At 50.8% G+C, this 19,208-nt stretch overlaps 1 protein-coding gene across 29 annotated transcripts in view; it reads right to left on the reverse strand.

Moving 5' to 3' along the window:
• LOC143836597 (uncharacterized) overlaps positions 1-19,208 on the reverse strand; it is a 301,478-nt gene that overhangs the window by 105,195 nt on the left and 177,075 nt on the right. For 15 of the 29 annotated variants that reach the window (XM_077336111.1, XM_077336145.1, XM_077336136.1 and 12 more), the window contains 2 exons: positions 10,717-10,782; positions 9,803-9,925 (listed from right to left, as the gene is read on the reverse strand). The exons of 2 other annotated variants lie outside the window; for them this stretch is intronic. In XM_077336111.1, coding sequence (XP_077192226.1) covers positions 9,803-9,925; positions 10,717-10,782 — 189 coding nt within the window. The remainder of the gene's footprint in view (positions 1-9,802; positions 9,926-10,716; positions 10,783-19,208) is intronic. 12 more of the 29 variants (XR_013230664.1, XR_013230674.1, XR_013230676.1 and 9 more) reach the window with 1 other exon arrangement.

Here is a 19,208-nt window from a genome sequence, read left to right on the forward strand (position 1 = left end):
CGCGGCGAGAGGCGCAAAGCGCCTCTCGCCGCGTCAGGCCGCCACCCGAGGGAGCCCCCGACAGTCGCGCGGAGCGCGCCTGCCGGGGGCTCCCTGCCCGTCAACCCGCACGTCAAGATGCCGCCCGTGAAGCCGCCGCCCGTGAAGCCGCCCTGCCCGTGAAGCCGCGGCCCGAGGGAGTCCCTGCCAGCGGCGCGCAGGCCGGCTTGCGGGGGCTCCCTGCCCGGCGGTCTCCCTGCCCGGCGGTCTGAGAGGACCCGGATTGGACCCTTCCTCATGACAGACAATCGGAGGGACCAATCGGCAGGCGCGAAGCGCCTGCCGATTGGTCCCTCTGATTCCCAGGCGCAGCAACTGCGAGCCGCGCGCAGCGCGGCTCGCAGTTGCTCCCGGCCTGATGCGGCGAGAGGCGCGAAGCGCCTCTTGCCGCGTCAGGCCGCCACCCGAGGGAGCCCCCGGCAGTCGCGCGGAGCGCGCCTGCCGGGGGCTCCCTGCCCGTCAACCCGCACGTCAAGATGCCGCCCGTGAAGCCGCCGCCCGTGAAGCCGCCGCCCGTGAAGCCGCCGCCCGTGAAGCCGCCCTGCCCGTGAAGCCGCCGCCCGTCAAGCCGCCGCCCGTCAAGCCGCCGCCCGTGAAGCCGCCGCCCGTCAAGCCGCCGCCCGTGAAGCCGCCCTGCCCGTGAAGCCGCGGCCCGAGGGAGTCCCTGCCAGCGGCGCGCAGGCCGGCTTGCGGGGGCTCCCTGCCCGGCGGTCTGACGCCGATTGGTCCCTCCGATTCCCAGGCGCAGCAACTGCGAGCCGCGCACAGCGCGGCTCGCAGTTGCTCCCGGCCTGACGCGGCGAGAGGCGCAAAGCGCCTCTCGCCGCGTCAGGCCGCCACCCGAGGGAGCCCCCGGCAGTCGCGCGGAGCGCGCCTGCCGGGGGCTCCCTGCCCGTCAACCCGCACGTCAAGATGCCGCCCGTGAAGCCGCCGCCCGTGAAGCCGCCGCCCGTGAAGCCGCCGCCCGTGAAGCCGCCGCCCGTGAAGACGCCCTGCCCGTGAAGCCGCGGCCCGAGGGAGTCCCTGCCAGCGGCGCGCAGGCCGGCTTGCGGGGGCTCCCTGCCCGGCGGTCTGACGCCGATTGGTCCCTCCGATTCCCAGGCGCAGCAACTGCGAGCCGCGCACAGCGCGGCTCGCAGTTGCTCCCGGCCTGACGCGGCGAGAGGCGCAAAGCGCCTCTCGCCGCGTCAGGCCGCCACCCGAGGGAGCCCCCGGCAGTCGCGCGGAGCGCGCCTGCCGGGGGCTCCCTGCCCGTCAACCCGCACGTCAAGATGCCGCCCGTGAAGCCGCCGCCCGTGAAGCCGCCGCCCGTGAAGCCGCCCTGCCCGTGAAGCCGCGGCCCGAGGGAGTCCCTGCCAGCGGCGCGCAGGCCGGCTTGCGGGGGCTCCCTGCCCGGCGGTCTCCCTGCCCGGCGGTCTGAGAGGACCCGGATTGGACCCTTCCTCATGACAGACAATCGGAGGGACCAATTGGCAGGCGCGAAGCGCCTGCCGATTGGTCCCTCTGATTCCCAGGCGCAGCAACTGCGAGCCGCGCGCAGCGCGGCTCGCAGTTGCTCCCGGCCTGATGCGGCGAGAGGCGCGAAGCGCCTCTTGCCGCGTCAGGCCGCCACCCGAGGGAGCCCCCGGCAGTCGCGCGGAGCGCGCCTGCCGGGGGCTCCCTGCCCGTCAACCCGCACGTCAAGATGCCGCCCGTGAAGCCGCCGCCCGTGAAGCCGCCGCCCGTGAAGCCGCCCTGCCCGTGAAGCCGCCGCCCGTCAAGCCGCCGCCCGTCAAGCCGCCGCCCGTCAAGCCGCCGCCCGTGAAGCCGCCGCCCGTCAAGCCGCCGCCCGTGAAGCCGCCCTGCCCGTGAAGCCGCGGCCCGAGGGAGTCCCTGCCAGCGGCGCGCAGGCCGGCTTGCGGGGGCTCCCTGCCCGGCGGTCTGACGCCGATTGGTCCCTCCGATTCCCAGGCGCAGCAACTGCGAGCCGCGCACAGCGCGGCTCGCAGTTGCTCCCGGCCTGACGCGGCGAGAGGCGCAAAGCGCCTCTCGCCGCGTCAGGCCGCCACCCGAGGGAGCCCCCGGCAGTCGCGCGGAGCGCGCCTGCCGGGGGCTCCCTGCCCGTCAACCCGCACGTCAAGATGCCGCCCGTGAAGCCGCCGCCCGTGAAGCCGCCGCCCGTGAAGCCGCCGCCCGTGAAGCCGCCGCCCGTCAAGCCGCCGCCCGTGAAGCCGCCGCCCGTCAAGCCGCCGCCCGTGAAGCCGCCCTGCCCGTGAAGCCGCGGCCCGAGGGAGTCCCTGCCAGCGGCGCGCAGGCCGGCTTGCGGGGGCTCCCTGCCCGGCGGTCTGACGCCGATTGGTCCCTCCGATTCCCAGGCGCAGCAACTGCGAGCCGCGCACAGCGCGGCTCGCAGTTGCTCCCGGCCTGACGCGGCGAGAGGCGCAAAGCGCCTCTCGCCGCGTCAGGTCGCCACCCGAGGGAGCCCCCGGCAGTCGCGCGGAGCGCGCCTGCCGGGGGCTCCCTGCCCGTCAACCCGCACGTCAAGATGCCGCCCGTGAAGCCGCCGCCCGTGAAGCCGCCGCCCGTGAAGCCGCCGCCCGTGAAGCCGCCCTGCCCGTGAAGCCGCGGCCCGAGGGAGTCCCTGCCAGCGGCGCGCAGGCCGGCTTGCGGGGGCTCCCTGCCCGGCGGTCTGACGCCGATTGGTCCCTCCGATTCCCAGGCGCAGCAACTGCGAGCCGCGCACAGCGCGGCTCGCAGTTGCTCCCGGCCTGACGCGGCGAGAGGCGCAAAGCGCCTCTCGCCGCGTCAGGCCGCCACCCGAGGGAGCCCCCGGCAGTCGCGCGGAGCGCGCCTGCCGGGGGCTCCCTGCCCGTCAACCCGCACGTCAAGATGCCGCCCGTGAAGCCGCCGCCCGTGAAGCCGCCGCCCGTGAAGCCGCCCTGCCCGTGAAGCCGCGGCCCGAGGGAGTCCCTGCCAGCGGCGCGCAGGCCGGCTTGCGGGGGCTCCCTGCCCGGCGGTCTGACGCGGCGAGAGGCGCGAAGCGCCTCTCGCCGCGTCAGAACACCGGGCAGGGAGCCCCCGCAAGCCGGCCTGCGCGCCGCTGGCAGGGACTCCCTCGGGCCGCGGCTTCACGGGCAGGGCGGCTTCACGGGCGCTCCAAAAAAGAAGCATCAGCGGCACCGCTTGCCAGCCCTCCGACCAGCCTCTTGCCTTCGCCGCCGATGGACGCCGCTGCCAAATGCCTCCGCGGCGGGGAGGACGCGCAGACCCGCGATTGGACCCTGAGGAGGGCCTACAACTTGCTTCGTGACCCGCGGCTGAATAAGGTGTGGGGTCGGAGGGTAAGGTGCCCCGGCCGCAGGGGGAGGAGGGGCTCCTTCGCGCTGGCCATGCTCCGCCGGGGGCTGCCCCCAGGGCCGCTGTCCTCAGAAGGGGATCCCACAGGCCTCCCTGGGACGGGACGCTGAACAGCAAGTGCCATTTAGGGGCTGCGGCATAAAAACTCTGCCCAGAAGTTCCCCTCTTCCCGCTGACAGCGAGCCGGCCGCCATTTTCTGCCTCGGCTCCGCCCCACCTCGCTCTGAAAGGAGAAAGCCACCAACAAAACAAGCGTTGCATGCCTCGCCTACCAGTGCCCACCCTGGCTGAGCTCGCGGTGAAGCGCCGGTCCGGTCTGCCCCCCACCGCACCCCCACTTGGCACCCCACAACCCCGGCAGCCACGCGAATGGAGCCTGGCAGGCAGCCCGTGATCCACCAGCTGATCAGCCCTGTCCCACGTGCGCGTCCTTCCCGGGGTCTGTCCCCGTCCCTTAGCGCGCCTGACCTTGAACACGATCCCCTCAGGGCGAGCAGCGGCTTGGCACTGAGCAGTCCCTTATGCTTTGCACGGGGGCCTGGCGCTGCTGGCAGGGACTCCCCTTTAAAAATCTTCGGAAGACCCCGAACTTTGCCACCTTCAGAACACCCCGACGGATTCAAAGATGGCCGCCAACGGCCCGCAGACCGCCCGAGGATGCCCCGCCGCCGCCGCCCGCCCTCTCGAAGGTGAGCTTCCTTGCCCCGCGCTGCCCTATCCCTCCCTATCCCCCAGATTCTAGCGCCCATTGTATTTTCGTTACAATGGGCTCTTTTACTAGTAATAAATAAATAAGTTAAATGCACGAGCATCAACATTAATGCATACCATTGTCAACCCCAGGTTGAGAAATTCATGGACATTTGGGGGTGAAGGCTGGGGACTGTGGAAGTTGGGGAAGACATGGATCTCAACAGGGATGTGATGTCACTCTAGTAAGGTTGCCTGCTCTGGGTTCCGAAATACTTGGAGACTTTGGGGGTGGAGTCAGGAGTGGCGGGATTCTGAGAAGGGTGGAACCTCAGTAGAGTATAATGCTATGGAGTTCACCATCCAAAGCATCCATTTTCTCCAGGGGATCAGATTTTGTGTCAACTGGGGACTGGAATCCCTATACTCCAGCCATTCTCAAGCCTTTTTACTGTTGAGAAACCTCTGACATATTCTCCAGGATTCGAGAAACCCTGGAAGTGGTGCAATAGCGCACAATATGGTTGGGAAGCATAACTGTGTACATGCCTACCTAGGGCCCCTCCCCTTCCCACCTCCTCCAGGCTCATCACCGGCCATTTTGGTAGGTGGTGGGTGGGTCAACATGATCAAATGCTTAACAAATTTTAAAAATATACAAAAATTAATTAACTCCCACCCATTCAGGAAATTCTTCCAGGTACATCAAGAAACCCCAGGGTTTCACAAAGCCCTGGTTGAGAAAGCCTGCTCTAGGACTTCAGTTTCTCCTGATATACCAAAGAATCAGCCCTCCAAAGCTTTTTATCCAGGGGAAATGATTTTTGTAGTCCAAGAGCCCCCCAAGGCCCATCTGGAGGTTGGCAACCCTGCTAATGCACCACACAGTACAGTTTCACATGCTTTGGCTGGTGGGGTTTGATTTTACCTCTCTCAGAGCATAAATGTGTTTTATGATTAACCAAAAGGACAAAATCCTTCCTTGCTTTGAAATAAATGTCAAGTGGGAAAATGCAGAATAAATTAACACAACAAGTGAAGCAGAGCCTTCAGCAAAGTATAATGATGTGGGTGTCCTTGTGGGTGTTGAACTAAAGTAAGAACAGGGGTGTTACTGGCAGACACAATTCCCAACTTGTAGCCACTTTTAGTCTGTGGCAGCATAAATAAACCAAAGCCCAACAGTCCCTTAAAGACTAACCAAACGTTACGTTTTGGCTGGAATAACTGTTGCTAATTGTTAAGGTGCCCCGAGACTTCTTGGTGAGAATGAATTTCCTTATTTTCATCCAAGAAGGATAGGAGGTATTCAAGCCCTGCCATGCCTCAGAACCCCAAAGAAAGGGTGCCAGCAGGCTCACTGCACTTTTGGCAAAATAGGAATTGAGGCACCCAGACGGGGTTATTCTTTTGCTTTCCTCTGGGTTCAAAACTAGGAGGCAATGGAGCTCTCATACACCAATCTGTCCTCATAGCAGCAGCAGCAGCAGCGCTTTGCTTCTCCTGGCGCCAGCCGAATAGTAAGGGCAGAACAGAATAAGCAAACTATTGCTGGAGCTTTGAAACGGCCATCGGTTGCTGATCCAGTGTCTGGGAGCCCTCCTCCTCCTCCTCCTCCTCCTCCTCCACTGCTTCTTGGGGGGGGGCAGGGGGATGGGACACCAAAGGAGGAAGCAGCTCCTAAGGAATGATTCCTGGTTGCTGGTGAGTGAAGTGTTTCCCCCTTGGGGGACTTGGAAGCGGGCAGCAGGGGAACTGCATGCTCCCTTGGCAGGAGACTGCAGGCTTGCCAGCTTTTGATTTCAAGAGCTCTGGAACTTCCATTTGCCGCTGCCCACAAGCAAGCTGCTGCTGCTGCCTTGTACAGACGGAAGGCAGTTTGTGGTTGGTTTTGTTTTCTTTAAGACCTGGGGCAAAACTTCTCTGAGCAGAGGAACAGTGTCTCCTCTAAAAGTTACAAGCATCTGTTTATAAATAGCACAGAAAAAGTAGAGAGGTAACCGAAACCACCCGCCCCCACAAGTCCAACTGGCTTCACCTTGTTTCAGCAACTGACCAGGAAGGTGAAATGTACAGACAGGGCCCACACAGTCTATGTTCTTATGAGAGTAGTGGAGGAATCAGGCTTGAGAGCATGAACTCCAGGTACCCATGTAGACCACAGCTTAGGAAAGGGATATAAATAGGTATAAAAAGGTCTGAATAGGCTATGAACAAAAGTAATGGAGGCAGTAAAAGGTAAGAAGGATACCTTTAAGTGGCGGGAGGCTAGTCTGAGTGAGGCAAATGAAAGGGAACACAGGCTGTGTAAAATAAAATGCAAGTCAGCGGTCAGACAGGCACAAAGAGACATAGTGCAAGAAACAATACATACATTAGAAGCAGGAAGCCCGCCAAGGGGGCAGTTGGGGCCCTTGGATGACCAAGGGGTGAAAGGACTACTAAAGGATGAAAGGAAATGGCAGAGAAGCTGAATGCATTTTTTGCCTCTGTCTTCACTGTGGAAAATGGGAGGTGCCTGTCTGCTCGAGAACCACCAATTTCAGGAGGGGTGTTGAAAGACCTCGGCTGGATTGGGGTGGTGAGAGAAGAGGTCCTACAACTGATGGGCAAATTAAAAACTGGCAAATCACCAGGCCCAGATGGCGCACATGCAAGCGTTCCGAAAGGACTCAAAGGTCCACTTGTGGATCTCCTGACAAAAATATGCAGTCTGTCATTAAAATTTGCCTCCATTTCCGAGGAGCGGAAGGTAGCCAATACAACCCCCATTTTTAAAAAAAAGGTTCCAGAGGAGATTTAGGAAACTGCAGGTCAGTTAGGACTCTTTAGCATGGAGAAACAATGGTTGAGGGATAACATGATAGAGAGGTACACAAAACGATGCATGGGATAAAGAGAAAGAAGTACTTTTCTCCCTTTCTCACAGTACAAGGACTCATGGGCACTCAGTTAAATTAATGTGCAGTTGGCTTAGAGCTGATAAAAGGAAAGGTTCCTTCACCCAAAGAGTAATTAACACATGGAATTCACTAATACAGAAAGTGGTGGCAGCGGCAGCTTCAAGAGGTGATTGGATAAATATATGGAGCAAAATGGCTCAATCTGTGGCTATTGGTCACTAGGTATAGATCATAGAATCACAGAATCATAGAGTTGGACGGGACCTCCTGGTCATCTAGTCCAACCACCTGCACTACGCAAGACACTCACAACCCTATCACTCATCCACTGTAATCTGCTATCCCCTTGAATCTTCACAGAATCAGCCTCTCCATCAGATGGCTATCCAGCCCCTGTTTAAAAATCCCCAAAGATGGAGAACCCACCACCTCCCGAGGAAGCCTGATCCACCAAGAAACCGCTCTAACTGTCAGGAACTTCTTCCAGATGTTTATACGGAATTTCTTTTGAATTAATTTCATCCCATTGGTTCTGGTCCGTCCCTCTGGGGCAAGAGAGAACAATTCTGCTCCATCCTCCATATGGCACCCTTTTAAATACTTGAAGATGTTTATCAGATCCCTTCTCAGTCATCTCTTCTCCAGGCTAAACAGAACAAGCTCCCCAAACCTTTCCTCATACGTCTTTGACTCCAAACCCCTCACCATCTTTGTTGCCCTCTTCTGGACATGCTCCAGTTTGTTTACATCCCTCTTCAACTGGGGTGCCCAAAACTGAACACAGTACTCTAAGTGAAGCCGAACCAGAGCAGAGCAAAATGGTACCATCACCTCCTGTCATCTGGACACGATATTCCGTTTGATACAGCCCCAAATCCCTGTTGCCTTTTTAGCCACTGAGTCACACTGCTGACTCATGTCCAATGTATGGTCTACTAAGACTCCTAGATCCTTTTCGCACATGCTACTGCCAAGACAAGTCTCCCCCATCTTATATTGGTGTATTTGGTTTTTCCTACCTAAATGTAGAACTTTACATTTGTCCCTATTGAATATTTTATTCAGTTTAGCCCAGTTCTCGAGCCTATCAAGATCATCCTGTATTCTGATTCTGTCTTCGGTTGTGTTTGCTACCTCTCCCAGTTTAGTATCATCTGCAAATTTAATAAGTATCCCCTCTAATCCCTCATAGATGAAACACTATATGTGGGACAACAATGCTCTGTATTCTTGGTGCTTAGGAGGCAACAGTGGGAGGTCTTCTGGAGCTCTGGCCCAGCTGGTGGGCCTCCTGATGGTACCTATGTTTTGGCCACTGTGTGATACAGAGTGCTGGATTCAATGGGCCATTGGCCTGATACAGCATAGTTTCTCTTATGTTCTTATGAGCTCTTGCATTGGGGAAACACAGTTGCTAGCAGCTGCCATCAATAATTTCTATGTCCTTCCTGCTACCACTGCATACCATAAGCTATTTTCATAGCCAGACTGAGCAAACAGATATTTAGCCTGGATCTGACCCCAGAAGCTATAACATATGCATTCTAACAAAGAGAGACAACAGTCTATAAATAAGATCACTTAAGTGTTCCTAAAGGCAGCTTAGGATCCACTTTCTACCTACCACTGTATTTTCTGAGTGGCAAAAATCAGATTCTTTCCTGATGTAAAACAGGTGGATGTCCATAAGAGAAAGGGTCTCTTCTGTCAGGGCACCTCAGCAGTGGCTACAGCAATTTTCCTGGCACCAAGTCCGTTTAGGTTTTGTTACCAGCTGAGACATTTTTCTTTACCCGGTCCACTTATTAGATGTCTCTGTTTGATTAGCCTTGTTCAGTAACCCTACTGGCCTCCTAAATTATCCTTCTGCAGCTACTTCTTGGAATTCAAATGATGAATTGCTGCTTTCAGTATTTCAGTTACAGGATAGCTTTATGCGGCATTACATGCAGTGATTCTTTTTAGATCTTCAGTTTAAATGATGGTTGTTTTACTGTTCTGTTGGTCTGTTTTCATTAATGTGCAACTTGGAAGCCTCGCTGAAGGTCGATCTCATTGAGAACACACCACGTAAAGGCAGTAATAGCTAACTAAACAAGCATGCTAAGATGTAACTAATCCACGATAAGTGATCTAGAGCTGTCACTGAGATTCCTTCCCTGTGTAGACAAGAACTCTTGATTCAGAAACTTGAATTAGCAGCCTGTAAAACTCCTTTGTCTGAGTATCCCTGAGACACCTACAGTGCAATCCAAAGCAGAGTTATTCCCTTCTAAACTCACAGACTTCAGTGGATTCAGAAAAATATAACCGTGCTAAGGATGTCACTATTAGAGCATTTGAGCCCTAAATCCCACAGATACCTACTCAGCCAATCACCACCGCTGTCCAATCGCACACTGTCAAGCACATATCAGTTAACTCCATTTTATATTTGCAAAACAAAAAGCTCTATTCTGTAAGCCAGAGAGAGACGGTAAAAAAGCATTCAAGCTGAATCATGAAGTGTAATTCTGTAACTTTTCAAAACACAGCTTAATGCTTCCAAGCCTTAACCAGAGTTGGAGTAAGATCCCATAGTATCAACTGTTCAAGGACATGGCCTGGATAATGGGCTGTGACCTCATTCTATTATATTAGCACACAACTGAAACAGTACCATTAGTAATAGGATCAGCCATTTCCTTGGGGGCAATTAGCCGCTGGTTCAGTGCTGATTGACACACCATCTGTGTTTTTTAAATGAAGAAAAGCAACTCTGTTAAGTTCCCAACATCTCTGCTCTATATGTACGTTCACACACTTTTGTGATATTTTTAGACAGGGGGAAGTACCTCTTTTGAAATATCAGCTGCTCCCGAGCAGCGAGAAAGGAGTCGCTTGTTCTGGGCGAAATCGTATGATTTATGCCGCATGATGCAACCGAATGCAATCTGACTGCGTGTCATCTGGAAAACCTGCAAATAAGAAGATAAAAGATGTGGCATAATGTTTGCTTTCCCAACACAGCCTTCGCGGACCCCGAGCAGACCAATTTAATGCCCTTTCCATGAGACTACAAGTAGGATATTGTGGAACCCAAGGAGGACCATCTCACTCATTAAATAACAACAGACCTGGCTTTGTCCTTCACCATACACGCAACAGGTAGCTGTAGCCAAACCCTAGCTTTCTGCCGAGTGTGCTTGTATGACACCTAGATATGCAAGAACACAATTATTTTTAAAAGTTCAAACGGCCCTAAGGGTGGAACAACACGTTCCAAAGTTCTTAATCCTGTGACTAATGCAGGGGAGTATTTTCAGGGTGATGGGAGAGGACTGCTTATTAGTTCTTACCTGCAACCCTCCTACAGCCATATTTGTGCTTATTTTTACTCAGCTGTCCAATAACTAAAATAAGTACAACTGGGTGTTCTTTAAAAAAAGAAAGAAGCGTAGGGGCAAGGAGGTGCAAGTGAGTAGACAGAAAGTTCAAGTCCCCCTCCCTCTCTCCCCTCCTACCTCTGAAATGTCTGTAACTAATTATGGCAGACCACCTCCAGGCATCTTTTGCTCTGAAAACCCTATGGGGCTGCCATAAGTCAGCTGTGACTTGATTGCACTTTCCACCACTATAGAAAAGCCACTGTGAGCGCCAGTGTGGTGTAGCAATTAAGAGAGTATGACCAAACTCTGGGACACCCAGATTCAAATGCCCACTCTGCCATAGAAGGTTGCAAAGTCACATACATTTCAGCATGACCTACCTCACAAGGTTGTTGTGAGGATAAAATGGAGGAGGGGAGAATGATGTGCGTTGTTTTGGATGACCACTGGAGAGAAAGGCACAGTAAAAAAAAGGATGTAAGTAAATAAAATGTGTATGTGAGCTGAAGAACAGCATTGGCAGAAGTCACTACAAGCTTAGACCCACAGGATAAAAGTAACGAGTCAATCTAGATGGCTAGTCCAGCCAACTGAACGCATTTCTGGTCTCGAGTATGGTAAGGAGCATGACCTTTGAATGAAGCTATTTATCTCCCCTCTTTGGGAAGAGGCTGCAGGAAGCCACATGGGTCCAAAGCAAAAGGCACATAATGCATTTTATTAGGACCAACCAAAATGACACAACACAGTATGCAATTTTTTGAGTTCTCCAGAATTCTTCATTAGTCAGGACATTTAGGAAAAGTAGGGGGTGGAGGTGGAGGTGAAGGAGAAAATATGTCTTAAGCCACATATCTTAATGCTTGAGCCATTATCTATATGCAGTTTAGTCAAAAGTGGATAATCAGAAATGTAGGAGACAAAAATGTGTGTGTGGGTGTGTGACAGAAAATAAGTTCAGTGGATGTTGACAGTCTTTTTGCTGAAGAGGTAAATCACTTATAGAATTAAAATGTTAACTGCAGGATTAAACTGCTAAGAAAAGGTGCTGGGTGCCCCTGGAAGTGTGTAGCTTCAGATCTGGCTGGATAGGAAGGCTCGTCTGCTGCTATATGAGCTGTCTCCTCTTATGCTGAGACTGTAATTTCATGGGGACCCCCTCTCCAGGACCCCCCTCCGCCGAGTCCCTATCTGAAGAATCAGCTCAGGGTAAACAAAGGTGTGACATGGCTTGAAAGATCGGGTGCCCACTTCTGTGAGTTGTGCCAAGTTAAGAAGAAAGTTTTGATTTTAATACCCTTCTGTTCACACCAAAGATTTCCTGTCTCTCCAACCACCACAAGAGACAGAACAAACTGTTTGAGGCACTAAGAGTTAGCTAAGCCCACCCCCCACCCCCAATTTGGGAACTTACAGACTGTTTTGCTAGGAGACACAGGCGCTTTCTCTGTCTCTCAGCTCACTCTTTGTTTGCATAGAGTGGGCCAGGTGGGGAGGCTGCACAAACTTCCAGAAGCATTGATTGATAGTGCCAGAGGTCAAAAGGTCAGAAGCCACTCTCCAGAGTCTTTTCCAGTCCTGCCACCTGAGACCTTTTTAAAGCTGGACATGCTGAGGACTGAGCCTGAGACCTGGTGCCCACAAAACATAGCCCCTGACCACTCAAGGGACGGCTCCTCCTCATTAATACGCTTGTCGGTGTTTACTCAGAAATTCCCATCAGATCCAGTGGGCCTTGGGTCAAGAAAACAATCAAAGCTTAAGGGGCAAACTTCATGTTATGGTGGCAGCCCCATGTAGTGTTAAGTATAAAATAGGAGGGAGGGTTCAACATCTTTTGCTCACATCCCTATTGTGTTATGAACTGCAATCTCCCTCCTCTTTTACATTACATAGAATTGGGCGAGACATGGTTTGGCTTAATTAGGATTCACATAAGCCACACTAGTGTAGTTTGAGGCTGCAAGACTCTCCAGTGACAAACCTCTCATGCCATAGGCCAAGACTGTCCCCTAACATTTCCCAGTAGGAAACGCTTGATCTGTTGAATGATCAGTCAATTAGGCTATCTTATGTATGTACACTGATGTAAAGGGGGGGGGGGTTGGGCTGGATGCTGCAGATTTGTATGCCTAGAATCATAGAGTTGGAAGGGACCTCCAGGGTCTTCTAGTCCAACGTCCTGCAAAATGCAGGAACTTACAACGACCTACTCGCCCACGGTGACCCCAATTTCATGCCCTGGTGACCCCCCCCCAACAAAAATCCCCAGAATCCAGCCTGGCCTGGAGGAAATTCACCTGCTATCCTACAGCGGCAATTAGCTAATCCCTGGGTATGAATTTTCAAAGGAGGAGATCTCACTATCTCCAGAGGAAGCCTGTTCCACAGAGGAATCACTCTGTCAGGAACTTCTTCCGTATGTTTAGCCAAAGATTCTTTTGAATTAATTTCAACCCATTGGTTCTGGTCCGACCCTCTGGGGCAACAGAAAACAATGGGCATCAGCTGCCTGAGCTGCTAAACAGACCAAGCTCCCTCAACCTTTCCTCATATGACTTGGTCTTCAAACCCCTCCCCATCTTCGTAACCCTCCTCTGGACACACTTGCGCTTCTATACCTTTCTTCAGCTGTGGTGCCCCAAACTGAACACCGTACTCCAAGTGAGGTCTAACCAGAGCAAAGTGGTAACATCACCTTGCATGATCTGGGCACTAAACTCCTTTTAATACAGCCCAAAATTCCTGTTTAGCTATCAAGTCACGCTGCTGACTCATGTTCAGTGTATGGTCTACTAAGACCTCCAGGTCCTTTTCACATGTACTGCTGCCAAGACATGTCTCACCCATCTTTTAGTAATGCATTTGATTTTTACTACCTAAATGCAGAACTTTACATTTTTCGCTATTAAAATTAATTTTATCCCAGTTTTCCAGCCTGTCAAGATCAACTGGTATCCTGATTCTGTCTTCTGGTGTGCTTGTTACCCCTCCCAGTTTGTTTGCTACCCCTCCCCTCCTAACAGGGGCTTCTTTCGTCCTACCAAAGGAACCGTCCTTGGATGCAAGAGACTTCGTGCATCAGGGTAAGGGAGCCACCACTGTTAACAGAAGCTATCCAGCCCAACCCATCTATGTTTCTGGCGGTTGCTTTTATCCTGCCATTTATCCCCAAGAACAAGCCTCTATAAGCAGTTAAAACACAAAATCCAACACAATTAAACCATTTAGAAGCAATCAATCATTAAATGGGGAAAATAATAAAAGAAAAAAGAAACCAGTATAAAAATAACAGAAAAAGAAACAGGAATTTGCTGTAGACTCCTTAAACCAGCAAAACAAATGGTCTAGTGTAGTGGTCCCCAACCTTTTTATCACCAGGGACCGGTCAACGCTTGACAATTTTACTGAGGCCCGGGGGGTCACCGCCGCTGCCTGAGCCCCTGCTCTGCTTGCTTTCCCACCGGCGCCCCTGACTTCCCGCTGCCCTCTGGGGGGCACTGCTAGCAGCAGCTGCGCAGTGCAACGCTGAGGGGGAGCCCCAGCCATGGCGGCTGCCGGAGGGCACCAAAGGGGAGCCAGTGGCAGATTGGTAGGGCAGCCCCTGAGGCAGCAGCCGGGGAGAAGGACGAGGAGGAGCTGTGGCCCGGTACCGACTGATCCATGGGCCGGTCCTGGTCCCTGGACCAGGGGTTGGGGACCACTGGTCTAGTGAACTTTATTTATGACCGTATATGCTATCTTTACCCTGAAACAGTGTACCAAAGCATCATATGTAACGTCAGCCTTGGGTGGTACTAGCTTAACTATTCATTTTGTTCCATTCTGTTAAAGAGTGTACAACCTCTGAGAATTCAATCTAGATCAAGCCATAATGGGGGCAGGACCAGTGTCAGGATACCCTAAAGTGGGGCACCTGCAGGGCCCAGGGCTTCTGGCAGGGCCCACTGTCACCACCAGCCTCTGCCCACATACCTTCCTTGCCACCTGCTCGTGGGCCTTTCACTCGTCCATTTCCTTGCAAGTGTTCTACCACCTGACCACCAGCTACTTGAGCTGCCCACCATTGCCAGGGAAGAGTGTGATGATGGTGCTGGTCACAGCACTCCCAGCTGCACATACCTCTTTGTGCCATTGAGGAATAGGCATGTGGATGAATTGTGGGGGAGTCATGTGAAGGTAGGGGAAGGGTGCAGAGGCAGGTGGGGGAAAGGAAGGAAGGTGTGAGCAGCAGCCCTGGTGGTGGCTCTTGGAGGGGCAGGGGTGGCTGACCACTCTCTGCCCAGGATCCATCAAAACCTAGAACCAGCTCTGGGAATGAAATATTTCCATGAGAAATTAACTGATTTCAAGACTTCTTTTGTTCTGCAATTTAGTTTATTTTTTAAGCCCCAAACTGAGCCAGCTTCAGGAACACTTAAAATTTGCTGTCATGACGAATGATTTTTCTTCTCTGCACCTCCTTCTTTCAGGACAGAAAATTAAAGGGGATGGGGTGGGGAGGGAGAAAGTTGTTAACGGAAAAATACATTTTAGGAGGATCACTGCCAGGAAACCATATGCACATCTGCTCTTAACAGGTTTCAGCTGAAACTACTGAAAATATACATGGGTCTATTTATATGGAACAGCTTGTATACATGATAAGATTACAATTTGGAGGATAACAATGAGCTTAACTATGGAAAAAGTAAGCCCTTTAAAACTCCCTTTCCACACATACCCGTAACATTTTACCACATATGTTGTTGAAGGGGACCAAAATTTGTTGTGAATTAGGAAAATCTCGGCATTTCCAGATTAGGGGCAAACAAATTCAAGATGTTCCAGCCTCTTTCTGCCAGTGTTTAACTTCTTAATTCATGGCAGAATTCCTAGCAAGTGACAACTTCAATCAGTCTGAAGTGATGATGGAGGATATGGGTCAAATTAGCATTTAAAAATTGTCTCTGCACCCTCATTTCAGCATAAGTGTATATTTGACTGCTCAATACCCTTCACAATGTCAAAGCCATAAAGAAGAGTATGTCCAAAGCGACTACTATAAGAATGGCATAGTAGAAGTTTGGTGTAGTTATCTGATTCCTTACTTCTCCCCCACATGCAGCCAGCTGGGTGACCTTGGGCTCGCCACAGCACTGATACAGCTGTTCTGACCGAGCATGATATCAGCTCTCTCAGCCTCATCTACCTCACCTACCTTTTGGGGAGAGAAAAGCAGCATATAAGAACCAGCTTTTCTTTTGTACATAGGAGACTACCCTTGTGGTGAACATTTGTACAACATTAGTGCTACCACAATGAGCAGCTTCTATGGGAGGCCATTTCTAGTAATTTCCACGTGGCTATAAGAATACATATAGGTGTTTACTATAGAGTTGGAGGGACAGAGGAAGAATACTGAAGTAACCAAACAAGATAACAGACAATATAGTTCCTAGAAGGATGGCCCAGGAAGGCCTGACTTAAAATCTCCAGACAGATATGAAGCTCCCTGGGTGATCTTGAGCCAGATATCCTCTCCCAGCCTAAATTACTTCACAGGGTTGTTGTGACAGTTAAATGGAAAAGGGAGAAGCCATGTATCTTGTCCTGCAGTCCTTAGAGTGGGATAAAAATGTTAATAGATAATAAGTAGATGACATCCAGATGTGGAATGGAGGTCAGGACAACTTGCTCCGTTGTCTGGTCCAATGTTTGTTCTTATGCTGAACTGATAACACATAAAATTTCAGTATCACACAGCTTATTTAGTGAAATAATCATCTTTAGCATTCATTTAATGCTTACTCAGTGGGCCAGTTTACCCCAGGCTCATGAGAGCTTGGAGTTATGTAGGGTTGGCCATGATCAATACTTGGATGAAAGACCCCAAAGAAGAGGAAGAAGAGGAAGAATAAGAAGAGGAGGAGGAAGAGGAGGAAGAAGAAGAGTTGGCTCTTATATGCCGTTTTTCTCTACCCGAAGGAGGCTCAAAGTGGCTTACAATCTCCTATTCTTAGCCACCACAATGCACTTGCTTTCTTTAAGACCAGCAACACTGGCACGGCAAATACTCTTCCAGGTCTGGGTAGCCCATTTGAGGGGAAATGTTTTTGTGCTAATATTGCAGGGTGGGAGACAAACCACCCTGTAAGCTCACTGCAAAGATCATGCAAAGATCATGTGGCAACTCCAAGCATACACTATGTTTGGGTAGCCATGCAGTGGTCTTTTTTCAGACCAGAACCAGGAACAACGGTGTCAGGGAAAGATGGAAATTTGAACAAGGTGTCCAATACTACTGCAGGGCCCCCAGGTTAGACTTGGAATATCCCAGATTAATACAACCCAGGCATCTTCAACAAACTGACACTTGTAAAGCTAGGCTGAAGACCTTTCTTAACCCAAGCTCCTTGCCACAGGATGGTGTCACAGAAGAACTACAAGAAAGATCTTAGAGTTTCCTGAGTTTTCAAGGATGCTGAAAAGTACATGAATAGCTTGTGAGCAGATATGACTATGCAAGTGATATTGATGTGATATTGGCTGTGCAAGTGATATCTCCATGCCGTCATTTCAGCGGCCGTGTATAATAGGCCAATATGAGGAACTGTATTAAAGGGTTGCAGCATTAAGAAGGTTGAGAACCACTACTATAAGGTTTTCAATGCAAGAAAAGTTCAGAGGTAGTCTGCCATTGTCTGTCTCTGTGTAGCAACCCTGGACTTCCTTGGTGGCCTCCCATCTACGTACCAACCAGGGCTGACCCTGCTTAGCTTCTGAGATGGGATGAGATTGGGATGGCCTGGGCAATCCAGGTCAGAGCTGTACTAAAGAGCACCAAATCTAATTAGGCCTTTGTCTTTCTAGGGACCTTTAGGCAATCACTGCACCTTCCCTTCAAACCTAGGAAGTCTGGTAAGGCACAAGAGTTTAAAATACAACTATGCCCTTAGTTGTCTTTGATTGTCATCTCCCAAACTGTGGATTAATATAATGTCCTCTATTCATAGACAGATCTTGGCACTGGCAAATAAAAATGCACAACATGAAGCAGAGGTATTAAAACTGTACTATCAGAGACAATAAAGGAAAATTGCCATCCAACAAACCCTTTAAGGAGGTCTGACATTGCCAGAGCAGATTTTTCATTTTCCACTACACCCTGCTGCGAATCTTCACCTGTTTTATTAAATCATAAAGTCCCTTTTTAATAAGTGACCCAGCAGAAAACAATAGTGAATGACAAGTTTCATTAGATTGGGATTTTTTTTGTTAGATGCAAGCAGAGAGAAGAAAGTGCATATTATTTGCTTTCCATTCAGTGCTAATTTGGGTTTGCATTTTTTTACCCTGTAAAATTGGTTGTATGGTTTTGTATTTTTTAAAGGAAAAACTTAAGTTGGCTTCTAAGTAACTTCAAAATACAAGCAATTATAGGTGTAACAGCTCCATATGGCTGGCAGCAGAGGGGGTTTTTTCTTTTCAGATAATTGAAGTTTGGAAGGAGAATTGCTGCTTTAGATGGTGTGCTTATCCTTCTTTTGTCTTTGGTAAATGGGCTATGCAAAGTATTGAGATTATTTTACACCTTGTTTGCCCAGAGATGACACTTGGGGGAAGGAAGGAAGGAAGGGAGGGAGGGAGGGAGGGAGGGATGGAGGAAGGGTATTACAAGAAATTATTATTTTGAATAGCTTCATAGTCTTAAAATTACTGGACTCCATCAATTCCACCTAATTATTTTCCTTAATCTAGTCTCTGCTTTCACACATGCCGAACAATACACTTTCAATGCACTTTGCAACTGGTTTTAACTGTCGACTTCCAAACGCCCATGGAAATACTTTGCCTTTTTGGTACTCAAATGAGACTCTCCCTTCCCCTTCTCTACCAACAAAAAAACTTGGTTGGACTAAACCCCTTATCTATCTCTAGCCTATATTTGCCCTAGATATTTCTTCTAGATGTCTTTGAATAGAATATTTTCAAGAAAATATGTATGTGCACGTGGAGGAAAGATTTTTAAGGCCCTTACAACAGGCAAAGATTGGAAAAGTAGGTCAAAAAAGGATTGATTGAGTTTTTATTGTCTCAAGGCACTAAGTAACTGTGCACCTGTGGGAACGGTGCCCTCAGAACCAGTGAACTGTAGCTTGCCAGATTTCTTCAACATGTTCGGTAGACGCAGTCTTTACGGTTGCAGAGTTATTAGTGCTGAAAGGAAACAGTAGTGGGTCATCTCGTCCATCTCACTGCATCATGCCATGATTTATTTCATTATCCCTAAGCCATCACTGATAGATGGCGCATGTCAAGTTGAGATGGTGATGTCACAACCTCCTCATGTTTCCTGTTCCATTCCACTAACCATTCTAATAACTACAGCAGCCTTTCTCCCCCACAAATCTACATGCTCACAGCATCCCCAACATCTATTCATTGTTGCTCTTTGAGCTGCCTTTGTTAGCAAATAACTGCTTTATTAGTAGTCACCCATTCTTTATTTGTGGAAGAGATCTCAATCTTTTTTCTCCCCTTTTTTTCTTTTTTGTCTAGACTTAATGGGTGACTTAACTGGAGTTTTGCCATAGGTTTCAGTAGAATAAAGCTTTCACCAAATTTATTTGTAGAGGCTGTGATTAAAAGATTCACCTCTGCTTAGGACTGGCAATGGGCTGACTGTTGTCTGGATCTGGACTTTTGGTTCATGTTTTACAGGCTGGCACTGAAGGTGTCACACAAAGGGAACAGCCAATGTGTAGTGAAAAAGTGATGCACTACCAGTGCATTTTCCTTCGAGAAATTCAGTTTCCCCCAGGAGCATGCAGTTTGCAATGTGTGAGGGCACTGTAGTATGTCAAGCCTTCTGGGAAACAATCATGGCCTA

Source organism: Paroedura picta, chromosome 1 (genome assembly GCF_049243985.1).
Source record: "Paroedura picta isolate Pp20150507F chromosome 1, Ppicta_v3.0, whole genome shotgun sequence".
NCBI classification, from domain to species: Eukaryota; Metazoa; Chordata; class Lepidosauria; order Squamata; family Gekkonidae; genus Paroedura; species Paroedura picta.